General features: G+C 42.6%; 1 protein-coding gene across 1 annotated transcript in view; it reads left to right on the top strand.

Moving 5' to 3' along the window:
* The first annotated feature begins 10,379 nt into the window (after positions 1-10,379).
* The window catches only part of UTP25 (UTP25 small subunit processome component), a 30,130-nt gene continuing 15,727 nt past the window's right edge, over positions 10,380-24,782 (top strand). The window contains exons 1-7 of the mRNA XM_007451558.1: positions 10,380-10,561; positions 11,711-11,750; positions 12,451-12,682; positions 14,706-14,876; positions 17,071-17,159; positions 18,871-19,281; positions 21,039-21,258. Coding sequence (XP_007451620.1) covers positions 10,455-10,561; positions 11,711-11,750; positions 12,451-12,682; positions 14,706-14,876; positions 17,071-17,159; positions 18,871-19,281; positions 21,039-21,258 — 1,270 coding nt within the window. The 5' untranslated portion in view covers positions 10,380-10,454. The remainder of the gene's footprint in view (positions 10,562-11,710; positions 11,751-12,450; positions 12,683-14,705; positions 14,877-17,070; positions 17,160-18,870; positions 19,282-21,038; positions 21,259-24,782) is intronic.

The following is a 24,782-nucleotide window of genomic DNA, read 5'->3' as shown; positions in this document are numbered from 1 at the left end:
GTAGGGAAGGAAAGAGGGGAGGGAAGGGAAGCTTGAGACATTCCATCCCTGAGGTTGTTTCATCCCCAAATCCAAGGCAAATAAGGGAGTTGGGAAGGCTGGACTGTCTTCCCAGCAGCCCGGTCCTGAGTCCCTGAAAGGAGGACTTTCTCACATTCCTACAGGAGGGTGGGAAAGAGGCTGGGTCTGGGCAGGTCTGGAGAGCACCTGTTCCCTGTGGCTTTGGGGGAACACGCCCCGACTTGCTGAGCTCTCAGGTAGGAGTCTCTGGGTAGGAAGCCCAGCCTCTGATTGCGCAGGGGCTGTGTGTGTGTGTGTGTGTGCAACAAATAGTTGTTTAGTGCATCCATGCGCTTTTTGCTTAAATGAAATTCAAATTTAACTGAACTTATCTGGCAACCCCAATATCAGGGGCAGGACTCGGTTGAACTGGACTGAGGCTGACACTCCATCCCTCTGCCTCTCCAATTTCAGGGAGGCAAGGGCCAGTTTCTGGACACATAACCCTGCCTTGACCTGCCCCCAACCCTGAAGCAAGAGAATTCCTTGGGCATTGCCTGTCCCACACAGCTAGGGCCCCTCGGACTTCAGACTTCAGTTCTGAAACTCTAGAGACTTTCATGTCAACAGGTAATGCTCCATTCTGGAGTCCCTTTGAAGATGAAAAGCTCTCCTGAGAACTGAAGTGCTCTGTTATTGTAATTAACATAATTAACAGCACTTTTGCTCATAGCCCTGTAGGAAACTGGGGGACTTTGCTTTTTGTAAGAAATACCTACCTCACTCTCCCAGGAGATGGCCAACCTCTTCTAATCCAATACGAGGGTAGATGTCCCTGCCAGCCCCAGTGCCTGCTCCCATCTACCCTGACTTAGCCTTGTCTTTTTACTTGTTCAGATGGTTTTTCACTACAAGGCACCCGGCTCTCCAGGCACAGTAGCCACCCTCTCCTGGGAGATGTCTGTGCCTTCTTGATGAATGGTAAAGCCTGGAGTAAAGCCTTTTGGTAAATGGTAAAAAGCCTTCCATCCGGTCTACCCTAGCTCTGGAACGGACAGAAGGGGTGCCAGCTGCTGCCATCTCACTTCTCAACCCAAATGCCCTGACCACTAGAAGCAAACTCTTCCTTAATGCCAGGAATCAGGTTGTTGCTATGTAGAGCGGCCATGTGGGAGGTATATAGCATTTCCTTCTGAAGGTAGCTGGTCACACAATGGTAACCAGGGCAGCTAAAGGTCATGCCCAGAGGCCTTGTCCAGTCTGTTGTCTTAATTATTTATTTCTAGGAGTGCATCCTTCTGCTTTCCCCAAGGAGGTGATCAACTCTTGCACAGGAAGAGCCAGAGCATTCCATTCCCTAAAGGTGTAGCATAGAGGAGATACTCAGCCTCAGCATTACTAATTGGGTTGTGAAAAATTTGATGTTTGTGATAGACCAAAGAAGCATGTCTGCCTCTCTCTGGATTCCCAGGACTCTTAGCAGCTCTCTCTGGGTTTCCTGACATACCTACTGTATGATTTTTATCTGGCCTGTTATGTGATTGTAAAAACTTACAGAAGTGTTCTATGTTGTTACTATAGGCAGTGCAAGGCCTCTTCCCAAACTGGCTGAAGGTTCAAGAATTTTAGACAGTTGACTCTGATGACGGCTAGAGGTTATAAAATTTCCCTGTCACCCCAAATCTGTCTTCAACACCTTGGTATTGTCCTACCCTAGACTCTCTTAGGAAATCACAAGAAGGAAAATTAGAGTCCTGGACCTCAGTAGAATGAGCTCTCAGGTCTTTATAGCCTGTTCCTCTCCCCACAACATACACACACACACACACACACACACACACACACACACACACACTCACTCATCTGCGAGTGGCAGAGTCAACTCCTCCCCACCTTCCTATTTCATTCAGTTTAATTTAATAGGAACTTATGCTTAGACAGCAAATGATGCTCAACAACAATAATGGCTCATATTGAGCTTTGTAGATCTAGTCTCTGAGATTCAGAGTCACCAGAACATGTCATATGAACTAGAGGGGCCCTGACAAGGCTCAATGACAGACAGTTGTGACAAGGCCACTGAAATGACCTTCACCATGACAGTAGTGACCTAGGGCCTGGAGCCCATCATAGGGGTGAGTTGGCTCTGGGAACGGCATGAGGCTGATGCTGAAGCCTCCTTCCAACCCACCTGCCTTGACACTATGGGTGTGCCAAGGGAAATGGCCATGCACTCATCAAGTGAAGAACTCGGACCCTAAAGAGCTATACCACTGGGAGCTAGTGGCATGCCTGAGACTGAGTATAACTAATTGGGGGGAGCTGGGGGAGGGCACAGGGAGGGCTGGGGAGAATGTCTGCTCTTGCCCCCTGGAGAACAGCCAGGCTTCAGCAGTGACTGCTGATGAATGTAACCAGGACTGACCCTTTGGACTGGGTCAGCATCATTGAGAGACTTGGCCAAACCAGAGGGAAGACTGAACTCCTTGCTAATCTATTCATGGAGAAACTTGGTGTCTTAGTCCACTTGGGCTGCTATAACAAAATACCACAGACTGGGTGGCTTATAAACAACAGATATTTATTTCTCACAGTTATGGAGGCTGGGAAGTCCAAGAGGATTTGGTGCCTGGTGAAGACCAACTTCTAAGTTCTTAGAAGGCCATCTTCTTGCTGTGTCCCCCCATGGTGGAAGAGACGAGGTTGCTCTCTGGAGTCCTTTTCATAAGGGCACTAATCCCATTCATGAGGGCTCCACCCTCATGACCGAATCACTTTCCAGAGGCCCCAGCTCCTGCTACCATCACATTGGGGGTTAGGATTTTGACATATGAATTTGGCAACGGGGCGTGGGGACACAAATATTCAGTCCATTGTACTCAGTGTCGTTGGGATTCCTACTTTAAAAGAGACTTGGTCCCTTTAGTTAAAGGCTGAAGTACAGGGACAACTTTGAAGAGCAGTTATTCTTCAAATAATATATACCCTTCATAGGAAATAAACCTTAACTCTCTTTTCTAAGAGAAAAGGCTAGTGTTTTCTTCATTTTTGAATCAGGGCTACACAACTGTCTGATTTTATCTTCTTTTAATGATTCTTCATGGTCTTTTTGTTTTGGGAAGAACAAACACTGGTTCCTGGGTATATTCCTGGCTGGTTGAAGAGACTGTCCTCCTTGGATCCCAGCTAACAATGCTCAACACTTACCCACGCTGCCCTCATCTCTTTTCCTGCCTTGTCCCAGATACATTCACTGTCATCCACCTGAGCCATCAAAGAGACTACAGTACAGTTACTTTAGGATTGGAGGACACAATGATCCAAACATTCATCTGGCTCCAAAATCCCCTCTTCAGGCAGAGCTGGAGGAGCTCTAAGTCTGCAGAATGAAGGGAGTCCACCTTCAACACTGACTTACAAGCAGCTTTGCAATCTGCCTTTGTGGAATTTTCAGTGCAAGAATTTATGGTAAACTCAGGAAGGACATCTTTAGCTGCAAACTTTATTTCTAAAAATTTTAGTTCTAGTCAGAATAAATGCCCAGAGAGGAAAACAGGGAGAAATAAAAACCACAAGAAGATGCTAGAAATCTCCTTCATGAAAAATGTATGGTTGTTCAATATGGAAAAGGCTGACATTCTTGGGGCTTCACTATCTGAACAAGGAAAGCTGCCCCCCAAATGGAAGGGAAATCAGCGCCCAAGGAAAAAGATTAAGATCACCAAAGCCTCCCACACCAGATGTAACAGGCTGGGCAGTTAAGCCTGTGATGGGAGAACCACACCGGGGTGTGATTTGCTAACAGTCAAAAGTGGGAGAACATAGCAGCTGCTGTCAATTTGGGCTAAGAGGCAATAATAGATTCAATTTCATTCAAGATGGTAATTCTTCATTTTTTAAAATGTAGGACCGTAGTCTATATCCTGAGGATTTTTTCCCCCACTTCTTTTCTCCTAAAGAAAAGCATTCTCATAAACTGTCATGTAGGTTAACTGGTGGTGCTCAGAAGAGTCATGAATTTTATGGGCAAAATGGCATGTAAAAGGTGAATGAGAAAAAAAGAAAGCATCACATTTAAGTCAGGCCATCACAGCCTGGATTAATCACTCCTCCTCTGTTCTCTCGGTGCATGGCTCATACTTTCATTCAAGAATTTATCATGTTGTGATGTCATGGACAATCATCGGCTTCTAGGACTCCTCCTTCCCTCAGGACTCTAAGCTCCCTGAGGCCAGGGCCTCTGTTTTATTCTTTCTCATAAACTCCCTTGCCACTCCATATATGCCCAGTGTACATTAATGCGCTATCAGTGATTACTGAACAAATACCCTCGAGGTACTATACTAGTTCCAGTGGCATATATGAAGTGTAAACTCATTTTGTACTTACTGTGATGGAGATTTGAATCCAGATCCAACTGAGTCCAATACCCTCGGTCTTAAGCCCTTTGTAAACCTGCCTTTCCTGAGACAGATTGATCAGTAAATGGGAGATGATATTAGCTTTCCTGCTCCCCAAATGGCTGCTTCTTCTCCATCACCTTGCTGGTTCTTCCTCATCCCCCCCCACCGCCCCCGCAGCCCCTGAAATTTACAAGGCCCCAGGGTTCAGTTCTCAGGCTCCTTCTCTGTATTTACACGCCGTGATCTCATTCAGTCTCATTTATAGGCTGACCACTCCCATTTGGGCATCCTGGCATCCTGGACTCTCCCCTGAATCACAGATGTGCGTGCATATTTGACTCCCCTGAATCCCAGATGTGCGTGCATATCTGACTACCTCCTGGACCTCTTCACTTAGATGTCTAACAGCAACGTCAAATTTAATGTGTGATTTGAATGATCGTGACATTCTTTTTTTTGATATACCAAAGTAATAAATGCTGTTTATGACTTCTTTAAGTTTACATAGTGCTCCAACATATTAATACCCTCTGAGCTTCAAAAAACCAAATACATTTACAGGAGTATTATCACCAAAATGACAGGGAAGGAAACTTTACCTTGTGAGAATGCACAGATGTTCTCATTAAGGCAGTATTGACCCAGACGATCATTTAGTATCTGTCAAGATGGATATAAGGGTCTCTGAGCCCCAGGAACAGAGGGAGAACAGAAGCAGTTAACAGCAATGGGGAGCACGGCCCATTAGCTTGGCCCCTACGATCCCCTCATGTTGTATCCACGCCCCACACAGGAACTAGCATGGATGGCGTGGATTTCACAAAGTGAATTCACTACAGTCTCCACTGAGGATAATTCTATCAGGAGAGACTTGAAATACTAGTTTCAAGAAATGTTGAGAAGTGGGAGGAAGCCTTTGGTAAAAACATGAAAAAGTCTCCAAAGTCTCTGGGAGGTGGGCAGCATCAGTAGCGAACCGGCTGCTCCAGGAAGGCATCAGAAAGGAAGATTTAATGTCCTTGTCACCCATACAGACGTCACCGTGATTTCGCTAAAGTCCAAATCGGTTCACATAACCCCCTTGCTTGAAATCCTTTAAGGGCTCCTCACCTTACATGGGATTGGGCCTCAATGCCCCAGCAAGGCATGCAAGGCCTTTAGTGGGCTGAATCCTCACCTGTCCGTCTCTCCAACCTCTCTACTCCCACCCACCCACCTCAGCAACAGGGACCACAGACAGTTCACCAAACACATCTTTCCACCTTGCTCATGCTATTCCCTCTCCCTGGAACCTTCTTTCCCAGGAAACCCTGACTCAGTGCATCCTCTGTGCAACTCCCCATGACCTTTCCTCTCTCCTCCACAGCAAAAGGAGCTTCGTTATCTTCTGGGTTCCTAAAACCCTTTGTAGACACCCTTCTAATCTAGCCCATGACAACATAATTATTTGTTAATTGCTTTGTTTCCCCAAAGTCTTCAAGGGGAAAGCCTGAGGTCTGAGCTTTTTAAATCCTTAATGCCTAACATTTTGACAGGAACATGGTAACTGTTTAGAAAATGTTTGATGAATGAGTGAAGGTTTGCCTGCCAAGCCTCTGCCAGAAAAATGTGAAAAACAGAATGTAGTTACACCAACATTCCACTAGAGGGAGGGATGTAAAACTTTATCCCCTCTAGTGTAGCATTTTAGCCTTGTTCTCAGTCAGATGAATATAATCTGATAAAATATTTCAGTTTTAGGCTAGGCGTAATATAAAACAACCTCTGACAAGCTTGAGGAAACATAATTATTACAGGTCACTCTATGCCAGGCTCTGGGTTTGACAATGGGTAGTTCTTCTGGGTACCGATGAATAGAAAGGGTAGGCACTATATATAATAGTGTTTTACATTTTCAAGTTATGAAGAGTGCATTGAAATGCATTACAAAGCTTTTCTCTTTTCAGACATAATCTCATTATCTAAAACATGCTCCACCTAGAAAGCTCATTGCTCCTTACACAATAAACGCTGTGGAATCCGATGACTACCCAGCTTTCTAATTTCCTGTTGCCCTATATCCCTCATATCCTGTCTTGAACACACACACATGCTGTTCATGAAGTCAGCTGAAACAACTCATACAGCCTAAAATCTAGAATCTAGATTAATCTCAAGTTCTATACCGATGTTCAATGAACGTGACAGACAAACACTCAAAGGCAGCAGATGACCCTCCCCCCCAGCCCCCAACCCCCAGCAGCCCCAAAACCCTGACCAAGCTGCTTCCTTAGCACCCAGCATCTATCAGTTTAGCATTTATCACAGTGTATTGTAATAGTCTGCATACTTATCCATACCTGGGTGAGGCTGAGAGCTCCTTGAAGAGGCTGGAATGGATCTTATTCTTTCCCCCAGCCTCAGCTGCTAGCACAGCACCTGGCACATGGTGTTTAGTACATTTTTTTTAATGAATAAACAAGCTCATTTCATTATACGGGTAGCAAGAGACTGATTTCTGCCAGCAGTCTCAGGAAGAGGCTGGATGGCTTTTGGGGTGTATACAGACATGTATGCATACATGTGGTGGAGGAGACTGTCTGATTTGAGGCATCTAGGAGGAGACAGATGTGTGGGTGCACACACACCTTCCCCAGAATCTTCCCAAATCAGTAGATGAGGTGTCGGAGCTTTCATAATTAGAGAGTCATACCTTTGGATTATTTATGGCTCCTTGTCAACATATCCTGAACACATGTGCCCTTGTTATCACTTATATTATCACATAAATTTCAAAACTCAAACTTCCCCATCATCTGATCTGTATCCTCAAATTGTGCTCCTTCCCCACCTTCCTATTCCTGCTCTGTTGAGAATCTCAGATAGACTCCTGTTTACTTTCTGTGGTTTGTATTAGGACATAGTTTGTCTTTTCAAATACATCACCATATGTCAAATAAGCTCTTTCAAATCATGTACACCATAATATTTGCAAGGGGTTAAAACACATCAATTTGTATAATTCCATGAGTTCATAATGATACTAAAAATTTAAAAAAAAACTTGACTGGTCAACATTAGAAGATCTAGTGAATTGACTTCTTGTGTTGAAAATTAGTAAATGAAGGGAGAGAATCAAGCATTTCTTCTGCTTTTCCTATACAAACAGTACCACTGGGTAAGCAAAATTTAGGGGAAGGAAAAGCTTGCTTTCATAGAAATAGTCCAGCAAGTAAGTGAAGAAGAAATGATAGAATATCACCTCATGATAGAATTAGAATGTGACCTCTAATGAATTAACGAATTTAGACATTGACTACCAATGACTGATAACATCACAAAATGAAAGGCAACCAGACGGTATACGCCTCCTGATGGAAGTATAAAATATCAGCTATAATGAAATCTGATCAAAGTTCTAAATCCCACAATGTATTCACGAGAAACAGAGAACAGCAGAACATGTTCAACTAACGGGGAAAAAAAAAAAGACGACATTTATGAGACAATCAGAAATCTGAATACTGACTGGTTATATGATTATATTGTTATCACCTTTTTTTTAGGTGAAATAGTGCCATTGTAGCTATGCTAAAGAAAGAACCCTTATCTTTTAGATATTTAAAAATAAATATTTACAGATAAAATAATACAATGTCTGGGATTTGCTTCAAAAATAATACAGGGGCAGGAGTTAGGGGTAGTGGGTGGGCATATAAATGAAACAAGATGGCCTTGCATTGAAGCCGAGGGATGGGAACATGGGAGTGTGTTATACTGTTTTGTCTACTTTTGTATATACTTGAAATCTTCCAAAGAAAAAGTTTTTAATAAAGAAAAACTAACACTTTTCTGAATATTCTGACCATCTTGTCCTAAGGGACAGCCACCCCCCTCCCACCCCTTGAGATCGTTATCCTAGGGAGTCTCCCCGAATTGAAAATAACCAAGTAACATTAATTTATCAGCCTCTCTTTACAAACTAGTATAAAAGATTATTTCCTGTACTGTTTTTACCCCTGAAAATACTGAGTCCCTGAGGGCAAAGGGCAAAGAAAACCCTGCAGGAGGGAAAAGGAAGGGCTGAGTGTGGGAAGAAGAAAGGGAAGAACAAATTTTGGCTTTCTTACAATTTTCCCAGGGCCTTCACTAGTTGGCACATGCATCTTCTTTGTGTGGGTTTTACTAAGAGAACTTTCACTGGAGGCATGAAAAATATGTTTAAATTCCAAACTCTCAGGTTAAAATTTCACAAAGCATCCCCTTTTATGCTGTCAAAGGCTAATATAAATATTTTCAGAAGCGGGCTCAGTGAGCCAATGATGAGACCACTTGGGTGGAGCTAGGGCACAGTTCTGTCTGAACCTGGGAACAGTCTGGACCTGTCCATAGGACTACAATGACATGGAAACCAGGAGAGAGTAAAGAGTCACACCAAGTGCTCAAGAGTATAGCTTTTCATAGCAGATCTCTGGAAGAACACCAAGAAACTGGTTGCCTCTGGGGAGGGAAGCTGGGGCACTTGGAATAGGGTGGAAGGAGAAAAAACATTGTATGACTTTATTGTCATAGCCAGGTTATACTGTGGTTAGCGCCTTAGTATGTATGATGACATTTGCAAACAGCCTTTTGTTTACGTAAGTGATGTACTTTTTATCTTGAAATTAGAAGACAGATGTCTGTTTGTTTATGGGTTCCTTGGCTGGGCCATCTGCTGGCACTACCTGCTGTTTGCATATTTTCTTGATACTCCCTCTCCTCGCCTCACTACCCCACCCTAACCTCCCAGAATCTAATTAGGAGTAGATGGTCCCTAGAACTACAAAAATAGGATTTTAATAGTTCTAGTGCGACTTCTATAGGTGTGACATGGTATTGGACAAAGCTCAAATTCTCTCACAGACGCTCCTCTAATAGCAGAGCCAGTGAACACTGTCTTTGATGGCTCCTATTTTACCTTAAATATTCAGGTGAATTCTGTGGTTTATGATTGACATTGTAAGTTACTATTAGATAAAAAGTGTCTCTGTGTTTATCTGTGGTTTTTAAGTATCCCTGCACACTCTGCCTGTCTCTAGAGTATTAAGTCCAGTTGTGTTGTTTTTTCCTCTTTGTTTATTGAGATTATTATTTACTTGCATTAAAATGTACCAATTTTAAAGGTTTTGATTAATTTTGGTAATTGTATACAAGGTGTAACCACCACCACGATCCAGATATAGAAAAGTTACTTACCCTTTAAAAGTTTTCCATCCCAATTTGCCCAAATTCAGTTTTGAGACACTTTACTGAGTTCTACTGCTTTCTCTAACATCGACTCTCCGGGTGATTTAGGAAAGTCACTTTACCTCTCTGGATGTGTTTTTGCTTTTATAACATGAAAAATGCCAGAAGAGATTTGTTACCAGGGGCCCTTGCAATACTTTCAGAAAATGAGGGGGGAGGGTAAGGGCGGGAATCTCAGCCTTGCGTCCCCATTCTTCACATAGCACACGCATGTGGCAGATCCTAGTGGGAAAAGCCTGTGGTTTCCATCTCCTCTCTTGCTAGTGTGTATGTAACCTTTTGTAAACATCAGCTTTCTCATCTCCAATATCAGGCTTATTAACAAGGCCTATTTGTTTACTGTTGTGAGGATGAACTGAGATGCGCCGGCAGCCTTAAATGTTAGTTGGTATTTGTATTATGGCATAATATAAAGGCATTGCATTCAACCATCGCGGTTACTACACGTTTATTCAGTCTGATTCTCACAGCCAAAACAGACGCACAAACTACACCCACCCATTTACCCACCTGGGGAGGCCCGAAGGCTGCCGGCCGGCCTTTCTTACAGGGCTCGGAGAAAAGCTGCGCACGCGTGCATGTGCTTCCAGAGCCTAGCTAGGGGGCGGAATGGGAAACAGGAAGTTCTAACGCCTGTCGTACAAGCGCGACGTAAAGCCGGTCTGCTTTATGGCACCCTGCTTCCGCCGTAAAGCGCCGTCGGAAATCCCGCGTGAGTGGCTTGACGAGACTACTTCCAGGTGAAAAGCGCGATTCTTGGAGGTTGGCTGACTTGACGTCTTCCTCATGGGCAAGCGCGGGAGCCGGAGCCAGAGCCAGCTGCTCAACTCCCTAACTAAAAAGCAGAAGAAGCATCTAAGGGATTTCGGCGAGGAGCATCCCTTCTATGACAGGTATGGAGAGGCAAGGCTGGGACCGGCGCTGCCGGCGTCCTTTCCCGGTGGGAGCCCGCGTGTCCCGCGTTTGGTCCGCCGGTGCCCCGGGGATAGTGACAGGGCAGCTCCCGCCGCGTCCCACGCTGCCCCGGCGCCGGCCTAGCTCGCCCGGGGATCCTGGCGGCTTCCCGCCTTAGATGGGGTTCTTCACCGGTCTTTCTACCTTTTGTTTAGCCGGTAGCTTTATGCTAGACGGCACGCCTCCTGTGTGGCGACTGGGCAGAGATTTTATAAGCTTGTTTTCGTTTTATATGTTTTTAAAGAATTGCTTGGGGGCTTCCCTGGTGGCGCAGTGGTTAAGAATCCGCCTGCCAACGCAGGGGACAGGGGTCCGAGCCCTGGTCCGGGAAGATCCCACATGCCGCGGAGCAGCTAAGCCCGTGCGCGCGCCACAACTATTGAGGCTGCACTCTAGAGCCCGCGAGCCACAACTACTGAGCCACGGTGCTGCAACTACTGATGCCCGCGAGCCTAGAGCCCCTGCTCCGCAACAAGAGAAGCCACCGCAATGAGAAGCCCGCGCACCGCAACAAAGAGTAACCCCCGCTCGCCACAACTAGAGAAAGCCCGGGCGCAGCAACGAAGACCCATAGCAGCCAAAAATAAATAAATAAGTTAAAAAAAAAGAATTGCTTGGGACCCTCGACATCACCGATCTATTCAATGACAATGAGGAAACTAATGTTTGGGTAGTTGTGGGTTCCTCTATAAGTGTCCAGACTCTCAGTTATGATCTTAGCGCTCATCCCACCACTTTGAGCTGCTTTATCAACAGTTAGGATAGTCTACTTAAAAAATTTGCTAGAAAAGGTGAACCCCGAGGGCTTTTATTTGACAAAATTTCCCATCTTTTGGTTGAGAGCCTGTTACTGTGTGACTGTAGTATTTGTCATGTGGTCTTGTTAGACTTTTTCATTTGTCTATTATTATCTATTTGGCATATTCTTAAAAAACCTGTCCAAATGCATATGGAGTTTTTACTTGACAATAGATATAATGTATTTATAACGGTATAGTCTGCCATGTTCATTTAAAGTTGTATCATTAGACTTTTCCTAATTGCTACATGCCAGTAGTTAAAGTTTAACATTACCTATTTCTTCTCAGGGTTTCCAGAAAGGAAGCAAAACCACAGACTTGTCAACTGGTAATGCTTTATACCTTCTTTATGATAGTTGATTCTGGACTGTTACTTTTAAGATTATATATAGTAATAAAGTTTGGCTACATTTCCACTCTTTTTGATTTTAGATGTAAGCTATATTTTAGTAATATTGCTTAGTTTTAAGTGCAGATGTCTGTTAAAATGCCATTGTGATAACTAATATAGTATAGAGTATGAAACTGTCCTGAGAGATTAGCCTGTTAGAACCCGTTAAGGAAGCTTACCAGAGGGCTCTTGGTGAATCCTAAGAGGGAACGTCTTGTTTGCTTAACATAAAATAGAGTGCAGAATCATCAAAGGTCTTATTTCATTACCACAGACTCAAAAATAAACTACACTTTTTTGTTGTAAGTTTTCCTGTTGCTCCTTTAAAGGTGCCAGATGTCTGACACATAGGTTAGATCGCCTTATAACCTAAAGCTCTATGTGTTTAGTTTGCTGTCTTCCATGTGGAACATTAGCAGTTCAAAGAAGAGGAAGAGCTTCTAGAATCATAGCTACATTAGCTGTTTTAAACAAATTTGGTGTTAGATTTGGTTGAATAGGTAGGATTGCATATTTGCAGAAAAGCTAGTGTTTATTTAGAAAAGTCTGAACTTGGTTCCACTGTAGGCCTGATAGTCGTGGAGTAGCAACAAGAACAATATAATTTTTGTTTTTAAAATCCCCATTTTCCTTTTAGTCAGAGAGTTTAGATACTTCAAGTTCTGAAAGTGAAGCAGAGAGTGAACCAGAGCAAGTTTCTGGTTATAACAGACTACTTGCCACATTAAAGGATGTTTCCAAGGAAGATGAGGAGGAGGAAGAGGAAGAAGACAGTGTTATAGATGAGACAGAAATGAATCTTGAAGATGGCGATAGTGACATCAGTGTGGAGGAAGAGATGGCAGTAGAGTCTACTGACATGCAGAAGAGTAAGTGTCTTTGATGTGGGTTTATCATCTTTGCAGGGACCACAGACAGATTGCCCCAGGGGCATGGTGCCTTATACTGTATGAGCTGGGTGAAAGCACATGGATTCAAAGCAGAGATTCTTAACATTGTTGGGCTCTGTGATATCTTCAAGAATCTGATGAAAACACAGGACCCTCTGGCCATAAAAATGCAGAAATGACATTTTTGCTTATGATTTCCAGGATTTCATCAATCCTAGTTCAAATTCCCCTGATTGAGAGGAAAGGGAGCATAATTCTGTTTTTGTAATGGTCTCAGTTTATGAAAGAGATTATTATTCCTCCCCTAGAGGAACCAAGTTTAATGGAAGATAGACATAAAATATACAAAACTTTTCAAGCATCAAATTTGAATGGAACCGATAAATATAAGGTGTTAAAGAGATGCAAAGTGGTCACATGCTGCCAGGGTAAATGAGGGGAGGCTTCAGAGAAGAGCTGGGATTGAAAGCTTGAAGGAACTCTGTCTCACTCAGACATCTAGGTGACTTTTTTTTATTATTATTATTTATTTATTTTTGGCTGCATTGGGTCTTTGTGGCAGTGCACCGGCTTCTCACTGTGGTGGCTTCTCTTGTTGTGGAGCATGGGCTCTAGGCACGTGGGCTTCAGTAGTTGTGGCACGCGGGCTCAATAGTTATGGCTTGTGGGCTCTAGAGCGCAGGCTCTGTAGTTGTGGCGCACGGGCTTAGTTGCTCCGCGGCATGTGGGATCTTCCCAGACTAGGGCTCAAACCCACGTCCCCTGCATTGGCAGGTGAATTCTTAACCACTGTGCCACCAGGGAAGTCCCCACAGGTGACTTTTCCCCCCCCCCCACAGGTGACTTTTTAATTTAACTTTAAAATCAGCTTTATTGAGGTATGAATTACATTCAACAAGGTGTACCCATTTTAAGTATGTAATTCGATAAGTTTTGACAAATGTGTGTATATTGTCACCACCAAAGTCAAGATACAGAACACTTCCAATACCTACAAAAAGTTCCTTCTTGTCCTTTTACAGTCAGTTTCCCAGGCCTGGCATCAGGCAACCACTGACATCCTTTCTTTCACTATGTATTAGTGTTTCCTATTCTAGAAGTTCATATGAATGGAAGCATACAATAAGTACCCTTTTGCACGTGGCTTCTTTGGCTCCTCATGTTGTGACTCATCCACATAGTTCATGTTAGTAATTCATTTCTTTTATTACTGGAATAGTAGTCCATTGTCTAAATATATCTGGGTAACTTTTTATATTCTATTATCTTAATGCCTATTTGCCTTACTGTATTTTTTTCTATACTTTAAGGTGTCACACACCATTCTTACTATTTTAATTTATCACTTGTACTCAGATTAAAAAATCGTTGCCTCAGACTTAGGGATTTTTTTGTTTAATTTTGTTGGTTTTCCAGTTTTCTTTCATGTTTTGGGTTTTTAAAAATGAAAAGTTTGGTTTTTCTAATTATAAAAGTAATATATATTTACTGTAAAAATTTAAGAGGGTAATATAGTCAATGTGTATCTCCTCCACCCTGAGATGAACACCTTTAACATTTTATAGAACCTTCCAGACTACTTTTTTATGGATATATGAGTGAATACAAGTATATACATATATTTGTGTGTATGTGCATAATGGTCTCATACATTTCTGTAACTTATTTTTTTTCTTTAATAATATAACGTATGTAACTGTGGGTTCACATTAGCTTAATCACGTAGTATTCCATTGTAAATAATATGTAGTGATTTAATTAGTACCCCATCGATAGAAATGACGAAATCATTTTTTTGTAGTTGTTTGTTATATCAATGCTGATTTGAACATCTTTACATGTACCGGGTCAGCAGTCAAGCTCAATTTTGAAACTTGTCTTCTACCTGAATTTGCTTAAAAGTAAATGATAGCCTAAGGAATTAGATTTCATTTGTCAACAGAAGTATAATTATATTTATGAGTAGTAAATAATTTCACAAAATGTTTTATCAAAACTGCAGATGTGGCCTTACCTGCTGACCCTAAGGGAAAAGATGGGCACGGACCACCTGGCACATCAGAGGAATCCCCAGAGGAGTTTACAGATGCAAAACATGAGTCACTCTTCAGCCTAGAAACCAACTTTCTCGAAGAGGAAAGAGAAGGCAGCTGTTCTCTGAAAGCATTACAAGGTCAGAGCACAGCTCATGTTGTTTGAATTCAGCTGGTGCTTAGTATGGGTGGTTGTGGTCTAATACCTGTTAAATCTCCTGTTATTGGAATGAGCAGTAATAGAAGCAGATAGTTTAGCAGCTAGATGTAGAGCTGGAAAGAAATGCTTCTCCAAGATCTTTTGTGTTATTCAGGGTTAGGCAGTGTTGGGAGTGGGCGCGGCTGTTCAGGAGAACAAACAGTTGAAGAATGATAGCAGGGAAGGCCATTTCCCCAAAGCTCAGGATCCACAGCTGGGGTCAGGGGAAGACTTCTGATTTTTTTCCCCAAGCAGGGAAGGGAGAGAAAGAGGAGGAAAGTACTTTGCATTTTTCTCTCTATCCTTCACTTGCTCTTCCTTATTGGAGCAGTAATTTTCCAGATTTGTGAGACCCGGCAGTGGCTAATCTGATTGGTCCTTATTACCAGGAAGCACCTCAGAAGCCAGAAAGCTCCACCCTGTCTCCCCAGTCTCTCTTTATTTTTGGCTGCATTGGGTCTTTGTGGCAGTGTGCGGGCTTCTCACTGTGGTGGCTTCTCTTGTTGTGGAGCACAGGCTCTAGGCACACGGGTTTCAGCAGTTGTGACACACGGGCTCAGCAGTTGTGACACGGGCTCAGTTCTGGCTCGCGGGCTCTAGAGCACAGGCTCTGTAGTTGTGGCTCACAGGCTTAGTTGCTCCGCGGCATGTGGGATCTTCCCAGACTAGGGCTTGAACCCGTGTCCCCTGCATTGGCAGGCGGATTCTTAACCACTGTGCCACTGGGGAAGTCCCCATAGGCGACTTTTTAATTTAACTTTAAAATCAACTTTATTGAGGTATGAATTACATTCAACAAGGTGTACCCATTTTAAGTATGTAATTCGATAAGTTTTGACAAATGTGTATATCTATATTGTCACCGCCAAAGTCAAGGTACAGAACACTCTGGGCCATGCCTCTGTCCCCATGACTGTCACTTAAACAAGCCAGTGGTAGGCTGAGGCAGGGCTCTGCTGTCTCTCAGGTCCTGTGTCTTAGCCTGTGCCTGGGTGGGCGAGTCAGGTTGGTCTCATTCTGTGTCCTGACTGCCTTTTTTTGTCCCAGTGCCATTCTTCAACCAGCTGTGCCATTGAAGTTGAAATTTTAATCCTCCTTTGGTTCTGTTAGCTATTCTAGACAAGAGAAAGAAGTAGCAGGTAGAATTTGGGCACAAACTGCATTCTGAACTCAAAAAAAATTAAAAAAAAAAAACCCTGGAGGAAACATTAGGAGGCTTGACTATCCTAAATTTTCTCTGGTTGTTTGGTCTGTACTGATATATTATCACCTAGAATTCTTATTTCCTATTGTTCACCTTTATCTTAGGTCTTAATATAAGGTGCACTGCATTTGAAGTTTTACTACCTGGGTCCTTGAATGGGTCATTTAACTTTGCTTCTTAACATGAGTGGGACTGGAAGAGAAGATTGGGTGGCCAGCACAGAGCACTGACACCCTGAGCAATGACCCTACCATTTTGATCATTTGTTCACCTCAGTTGAGTGTTGAGCATTTATATTTGTCTTCCAATGCAGGTTAAATCAGACATGGAACCTGCCCTCAGGGATCTTGCAGTCTAGTTAGGTGAGGTAGGACATGCACATATATGTGTTGGTGTGGATAACTGAGGGCAGGGTGGGGCACTTGAGAGAAAGTGATGACTGTCTATAGGGGACCAGAGATTGCTTCTTTGGAGCCAGAACTGTGCCTGACACAGTAGGCTCCTGGGAAATAGCTATTTATTGTGAGTCAGGGGGTAACATTCAACTGATACTATTTGGATATATAGAAATGTGGTGAGCGAGAGGATAGAATTTTCAGTTAAAGGAAGGAAAGCCACAGTGGCAGAAGAATTTGAGAGCCATGTAATTCAAAAATTACATTAGAGAGGTAAGTTAGAGGTGTATGTTGAATTTCAGACCAAGAAGTTTCTTCAAAGGTTTTTGAGCTGGGGAATAATGTGATTAAAGAAATGCTTTAGGGAGATGAACCTGTCAGAAACTTTTAAGCTCTGGACTGGGATAAATGATGGGGAAAGTTGATGGGGAAAAAGATGAGTTAACATCATGAAAACAGGATGTCATTTACAGGGAAGACTGGAAAATCCCTGTCATTTGCTCTAAGTGTTCTAATATTCTTTATTTCTGAATTAGATCCATTTGCACAACATGTAAACAAAGAACTGAAAGAAAAAGAAATCCAGGCTGTTGCCACAAATCCCAAAACTACCCATCAACTAAAAGTAAGCATTGTTCCATCATCACAGTCACAAATGGAGAAAAGCAGTGGTCTTGGGTTTTAATGGTCTCCCTGAATGTATGATACACACCCGTGGCAGATGGCTTGATAGGGAGCAAGACAGAGGAAGACTGGAAGAGCCCAGTAAGGCACAGGCATAGCTAGAAAAGGCACTGGGAAGCTGGAAGGTGGGGACCAATAAGATAAGAATGCTTTGGAGACAGGTACACCAGGGTTTAGACCAACATCTGCAAGGGGCTATCTCATGACCTAAGGCAAGTTAATCTACCTTTTTAATCTCCACTGTGCTCATCTGTTAGAGGGGGACAGTAATGCCTGCATCAAAATAAAGTAATTTAGTTTACTGGAAGATACGTACAAAGTGTTCAGTCAAACAGTAGCTACTGCTGTTCATTTGTTTGAAATATCTGAGATAAGTTCACATCTAAATTATTCAGTATGGAGCAGTTTTTGCTTCTTTTTTCGGTGATTTTTTTTTTCACCACTGATGCTATTCATAAGAATTGGTCATCCTTGTTTCCTTGTTTCATTGAAATTTTTATTGAGATAATAATTATAGATGCAGTTGTAAGAAATAATACAAAGGTATCCCATGTGCCCTTTGCCCAGTTTCCCCCAGTGGTAGCATCTTACAAAACTGTAGTACAATATCACAAGTAGGAAATTTCCACTGATACAATCTACCTGTCTTATTCAGATTTCCTCACTTTTGCGCCTGCTCCTTTGTGTTATTTAGTTCTGTACTGTTTTATCACGTGTAGCGTGCCCTGGCCACCACCACAGTCAACATACAGAGCATTTCCAGCACCAAAGATCCCTCCTCTTCACTGGTGCCATTTTATAACCACACCCACCTCCCTTCCCCCATTCCTAACCCTTGGTAACCACTAATCTGTTCTCCATTAATATAATTTTGTTATTTCTAAAGCGTTATATAAATAAAATCATACAGGTTGGCTTTTTTCACACAGCATAATTCCCTGAGATTCATCCCAGTTGTTGGCATATATCAATAGTTAATTATTTTTTATTGCAGAGGTCATCCTTTCTTTATTGCTAAGATCAGCAGTTTTGTTACAATGCAAAAATTCCCAAACTGGTATTCCACAAAATATTATTCTTTACGATTCTAATATATGTCTCCAAAAAAAAAAAAAAAATCCAAAACAACAACAAAAACCTTTTTTCCATGTCCAAGTAAATTTGGAAAACTCTGGGTCAAACGAAGTGGAACAGAGTCCTTGTTACAGGACTCAGCAGAACCTTTAGTGTCTGATCTGCATGTGACTCTCCCTGAGGGGGATTAGGTTTTGTGGTGTTTACCGAAGTTACTTGACCGTCGGGCCCCCTTTTGTTTTGTCTAGAGTAAATTTTGGCTTCCTACAGTGTGGTCCACAGGACAGTTTGTGACCCACTGATCTAGTGAAGAGCTCACAAGGTTTCTAAAGTCAGAAACCTTGGGCTCTAACCCTTAGCTCTGTTCTCCCCTGTTTGTCTGAATCCTATAACCTCTGAATCTCAGCATTTCCTAAACTGCAAGAAGAGCATTATAGTGTTTACCTTGTAAGGTTGTTGTGAGGATAAAGTGAGAGGATCTGTAAGTTGTGAGAGGCCTTGGTAAATTATAAAGCACTATATGAATGTAAGGTACTATAATTCATTTCTAACTTAGTTCTTGATCATTTCTCCCATAGTGGCCCATCCTGGGCCAGCTTGTCTTTTCATCCAGGTTTCAACAGTTGGAAACCTTTAAACCCCCAAAGGACATTGACTTAAAGTCACTTCATCTCCAGAAGCCTCTGGAATCCACCTGGATCAAGACCAACAGCCAGTTCCTCTCTGGTCCCCCAAATTCAAGTAGCCCCTTCACACCCCTCCAGAAAGAGCTCTTCTTAATTATGAATTCTTACCGGGACCTGTTCTACCCAGAAAGGACTGCCCTCAAGAATGGGGAAGAGATCCGCCACGTGTACTGCCTGCATGTGATAAATCACGTCCTCAAAGCCAATGCCCAGGTGCTTGCCAACAACAGCAGATGCCGAAGCCAGAAACTTGGGGTGGGTGATGATGATGACTTCAGGGACCAAGGGCTAACGAGGCCCAAGGTGAGTGGCAGCAGCAGAACTTTGCCCTCAAGGAGGCTGTAAGGCACTAACATATAGGTCCTGGCAGTTAGCAGGTTCTCAGATGTTTTAATGATTGGAATAATGAATGAGTCCAAGAATGAGCATATTAGATGGGCCAGGTAATGTCAGAGCAGTGCTGCAGACAGCTCAGTGGACTGTCTCTAACAGCAGATCTAACTGGAAACTGGAGTAGGAGGTGCCTCCATGATAATTCTCTCCTTAAAGATAAACCCTGATCCTACATAAGTAACACTCCACTATAAATCTCTTCTTTGTGATTGTCAGAGCTGGATGGGACCTTAAGGAGCCTTTTATTCAATCCCTACATATTTACACCTGTGGACAGAGACCCAGATTCGTAGAGGACCTTGCTAAAGAGAAGCAGGGAAAAAGTAGCAGAGCCAGGACTAGAACCAAGGATTCTCTTCACTAAGCCACATAAATATGTAAACCTTGGAAAACAAAATCCCTATTTTTGCATCGTGTCATTATTGCTGCTTAAAGTGATGATTACATTTATGTGGGCTGATAAGCCTACGCTCCAGTGGATTGGGGGATTACATCTTTTAATTCTGTCTACATTTTTCATGATGTCCTGGAGCTAGATACTGTGCCGCCCATACCCCCTTACCCCTTAGCCTCTGTGTCTATATTGAAGAAGCCTCATCATCTTAGATTCTTCTCATTGAGCTTAATAGGATTTTAGGATTTTAATACTGATATGGCTCTTAGAGATTTCTTAGTCCAACCCTCTTGTTTGATAGTTGGGGAAACCAAAGCCTAGACACTTACTTAGTGTGACAGCCGGGACAGTAACTTGGCCCTCTTCAAAACTGATCCATCATCCCTGCACTGTACCAAACTGAATCACTACAGCCCTCTGGCTGTGCTGGTTGCCTTTCTGGGAAACTACCTCAGAATCTTGAACATCAGGATAATAAGATTATCTGTTTCCATTTAGAATTGCAAAGTAGTATATGAGGTAGATTACCCATGAATCACATTCAGAATTTGGTGAATTGCCTGATCTGACTGGGGTTATAGCCATTGATTGTATTGTTTACACAACGGTAGGTAGAAGTTAATCATTTGTTAAGCATCTTCTGGGTTTTTTCCTCAACAGTTAAAATTAAGCACTTTTGGAAATGTTTGGAAAACTGAATCCTATATTTCCCATTGAAATATCTTATTTCAGAAATCCTTTATCATCATTTCTGAAAAATGTACTAGGAAATGTACTAGAAAAGTAATGGTGCTTTAGTCCTTTCCTTACTAGCTTTATTCTCTACTTAATACATCTAATTCATTTGTTCAGCATATTCCTTGGGTCTTAACGGATCAAAATACTGAACTAAGTTCTGTGGGAGACAGAAATGAGTAACATTTCTTGTCCTCAAAGAGCTTTGTGTGTTTATGCCCTTGGGCTTTTGCTAATGGACACCTCTGTTAACGGCATTGACTTACCTCAAAAAGTATTTCTACGTTCTGCTTAAGAATTGCCCCCGCCCCACACCGCAAGGAGCGATGAGATTGAAGTCCATAGGACATGGTGCTGTGGATCGGAAAGATGCTCAGCCTTCAGTACTGAGCCAGGTCCTGTGTAAAGAGGGTGACACGGATGTGGTCCTTGGCCAGGGGCTGCGGAACAGAGGGCTCCTTAGGTCCTCAGCAGGCTCACCTCAAGCTGTCCTTCCTTCCCCTTGCCCATCCAAGGCTGCCCATCACTCCCTCCACAGGTGCTGATAGTGGTGCCATTCCGGGAAGCTGCTTTGCGGGTGGTACAGCTCTTCGTTAGTCTTCTTGAGGGCGACAGCAAGAAGAAAATAATTGTAAGCAACAAAAAGAGGTTTAATGGAGAGTATGGCTCAGATCCCGAGGAGAGACCACCCAACCTGAAGAGGCCTGAGGATTATGAAGCTGTATTTGTTGGCAACATCGATGACCACTTCAGGACTGGTAATTCCTCCTTGTCAAAACTGAGACCCTGAGGGACCTGAGGTGTGAGGTGCACATAGCTGGAAGCTAGAAGCCTGGAATTAGGCATTCTTTCAGAGGGTCACTGACTCAGCCTCCTAGCAGAACCAGGATGCATTTGAGATGACTCGTCTGTCAGGGGAGAGTCTTGCCTTGGCTAATGGGGTACATACTTGGCTAATGGGATGGAGTGTCTGTGAAGGCATGTATGAAAGGCACATGCATGTTTATAACAAATGTCTCAGCATGCCTATAGCTTGTAGCTCACAGTCAATACTACAGGGGTTCTTGGGGGAGTTGGAGGTGATGGGGCTGGGTGGGTCAGTCTGGGGAAGATGAATAAACTAGAGCATCTGTACATAATGGACTTCCCTCCTGCCTGCCATGTGGAGTGCCCACACCTGAATTATCTCCACTCTGGACTTACTGACTCCCACCCAGCTTTGCACATTTTTGCTTGTCTTTCATTCCGCTCCCAGGTACTTGGTTGGTTGTACATTGAAAAAGTTCCTGGAAAATATTTATTAGTCACGTATGCCCATTTACCAGTTATTAAGCATCTACTGTGTGCCAGGCACTGTTAAGAAGCTGGAGATATGGAATTAAAAGTTACTGTTAAGCAAGTCCAGCCTTAAGACAAATCAGACAGTATGGGATGAGATGTGTTATGGTTAGAGGATAGTGGGTGTTCTATTTAAAGTATTTAAAGCAAATATCCTTACTCAAAATGGGCACAGGACTGTTAGGGAAGGCCTTCTGTTGGAGGTACCCATCCATACTAAGTTGAAACCTGAGTAGGATTTAGCCACGTACAAAGTGGGGTGATGAGAGTGGAAGAAAAAGTTTCAGACAGGAAACTGCATGTGTGGAGGCATCAGGGCAAATAAACCAAATAGACCTAAGATTCAGAGGCTTTAGCATGGGTGGAATGTGCAGTGCAAGGGGATGAGAGCTTATGGTCAGTTTTAAACATATGCAGATGGCCAACAAGCAGCTGATAAATCAGTCTTTTGTTTAATTGATATATAATGGACGTATTAGTTTCAGGTGTACAACATAGTGATTCAATGTCTATACCTTACAAACTTATCACAGCAATAAGTATAGTTACCATTTGTCACCATACAAAGTTAATGCAGTATTATTGACTATATTCCCCATGGCATACATTGGATCCCTGTGACCTGTTCACTTTATAACTGGAAGTTTTATACCTCCTGATCTCCCCCATCCATTTTGCCCACGCTCCAACCCCGCCCTCCCTTCTGGCAACCACCAGTCTGTTCTCTGTATCTATCAGTCTGGTTTTTTGTTTGTTTTGTTTTTTAGATTCCACATCTAAGTGAAATCACATGCTATTGATATTTGTCTTTGTCTGACTTATTTCACTTACTGTGATACCCTCAAGGTCTATCCTTGTTGTCGAAGATGGCAAGATTTCATTCATTTATGGCTAATATTCCATTGTGTGTGTGTGTGTGTGTGTGTGTGTGTGTGTGTGTGTGTGTGTGTGTGTACACACCACATCTTTATCCATTCATCATCTGTGGACACTTATGCTGCTTTCATATTCAATATCTTGGCTATTATAAATGTTGCAGTGAACGTAGGAGTGCATATATCTTTTTGAATTAGTGGGTTTTTTCCTTTGGATAAACACCCAGAAGTTGAATTGCTCAATTGTATGGTGGTTCTATTTTTAATTTTTGAAGAACATCCATACTGTTTTCCATAGTGGCTGCATCAATTTACATTTCCACCAACAATGCACAAGGGTTCCCTTTTCTCCACATCTTTGCCAGCATTTGTTATTTCTTGTCTTTTTGATAAGACCTATTCTGACAGGTTTGAGGTGATATCATTGTGGGGGTTTTTCTCTCTATGCTTTGGTTAATAGCAACTTATAATACATGGTGGCTGTAAGAATTTATAACTCCAAAATCGCAGCCTATCATTTTATATTATTTCATTTTGATCACAGCACTTACTAGCCACCTGATACATTCTTCTTCTTTTTTTTTAATTGGAGTAGGTATAGTTGATTTACAGTGTTGTGCTAATTTCTGCTGTACATCAGTGACTCAGTTATACACATATATACATCCTTTTTTATATTCTTTTGCATTATGGCATATCCCAGGAGATTGGATATAGTTCCCTGTGCTATACAGTAGGACCTTGTTGGTTACCCACTCTAAATGTAATAGTTTGCATCAACTAACCCCAGACTCTCAGTCCATCCCTCTCCCCACCCCTGACCTTGGCAACCACAGGTCTGTGAGTCTGTTTCTGTTTTGTAGATAGGTTCATTTGTGCCATATTTTACATTTCATATATAAGTGATATCATATGGTATTTGTCTTTCTCTTTCTGACTGACTCCTCTTAGTATGATAATCTGTAGTTGCATCCATGTTGCTGCCAAATGGCATTATTGTGTTCTTTTTAATGGCTGAATAGTATTTCATTGTATATATGTATCACATCTTTATCCATTCATCGGTCAATGGACATATAGGTTGTTTCCATGTCTTGGCTATTGTGAATAGTGCTGCTGTGAACATAGGGGTTCATGTATCTTTTTGAATTATAGTTTTGTCCAGATATATGCCCAGGAGTGGGATTGCTGGATCATATGGTAATTATATTTTTAGTTTTCCGAGGAACCTCCATACTGTTTTCCATAGTGACTGCACCAACTTACATTCCCACCAACAGTGTAGGAGGGTTCCCTTCTCTCCACACCCTCTCCAGCATTTGTTATTTGTAGACTTTTTAATGATGGCCATTTTGACCAGTGTGAGATGGTACCTCATTGTAGTTTTGATTTCTCATTGTGATTTTGATTTGCATTTCCCTGATGATTAGTGATGTTGAGCATCTCTACATTTGACTGTTGGCTATCAGTATGACTTATTTGGAAAAATGTCTATTCAGGGCCCCTGCTAGTTTTTAATTGGATTGTTTGGGTTTGGTTTTTTGTTTTTTGGGGTTTTTTTTGCGGTACGCAGGTCTCACTGTTGTGGCCTCTCCTGTTGCGGAGCACAGGCTCTGGACGCGCAGGCTCAGCAGCCATGGCTCACAGGCCCAGCCGTTCCGCGGCATGTGGGATCTTCCCAGACCGGGGCACGAACCCGTGTCCCCTGAATTGGCAGGCGGACTCTCAACCACTGCGCCACCAGGGAAGCCTTTTAATCCATTTTGAGTTGATTTTTGTAGATGGTGTAAGCTGGTGGTCCAGTTTCATTCTTTTGCATGTAGCTGTCTAGTTTTCCCATCACCATTTGTTGATGAGACTGTCTTTTCCACATTGTATATTCTTGCCTCCTTTGTCATAGATTAATTGACCATATAAATATGGATTTATTTCTGGGCTCTCTATTCTGTTCTGTTGAACTGTGTCTGTTTTTGTGCTATTACCATACAATTTTTTTTTTTTTTTTTTTTGCAGTCCGCGGGCCTCTCACTGTTGTGGCCTCTCCCGTTGCGGAGCACAGGCTCCGGACG

This window comes from Lipotes vexillifer, unplaced genomic scaffold (assembly GCF_000442215.2).
Source record: "Lipotes vexillifer unplaced genomic scaffold, Lipotes_vexillifer_v1.1 scaffold111, whole genome shotgun sequence".
In the NCBI taxonomy this organism is placed as follows: Eukaryota; Metazoa; Chordata; class Mammalia; order Artiodactyla; family Lipotidae; genus Lipotes; species Lipotes vexillifer.
This window is presented reverse-complemented; position numbering and strand designations above follow the sequence as displayed.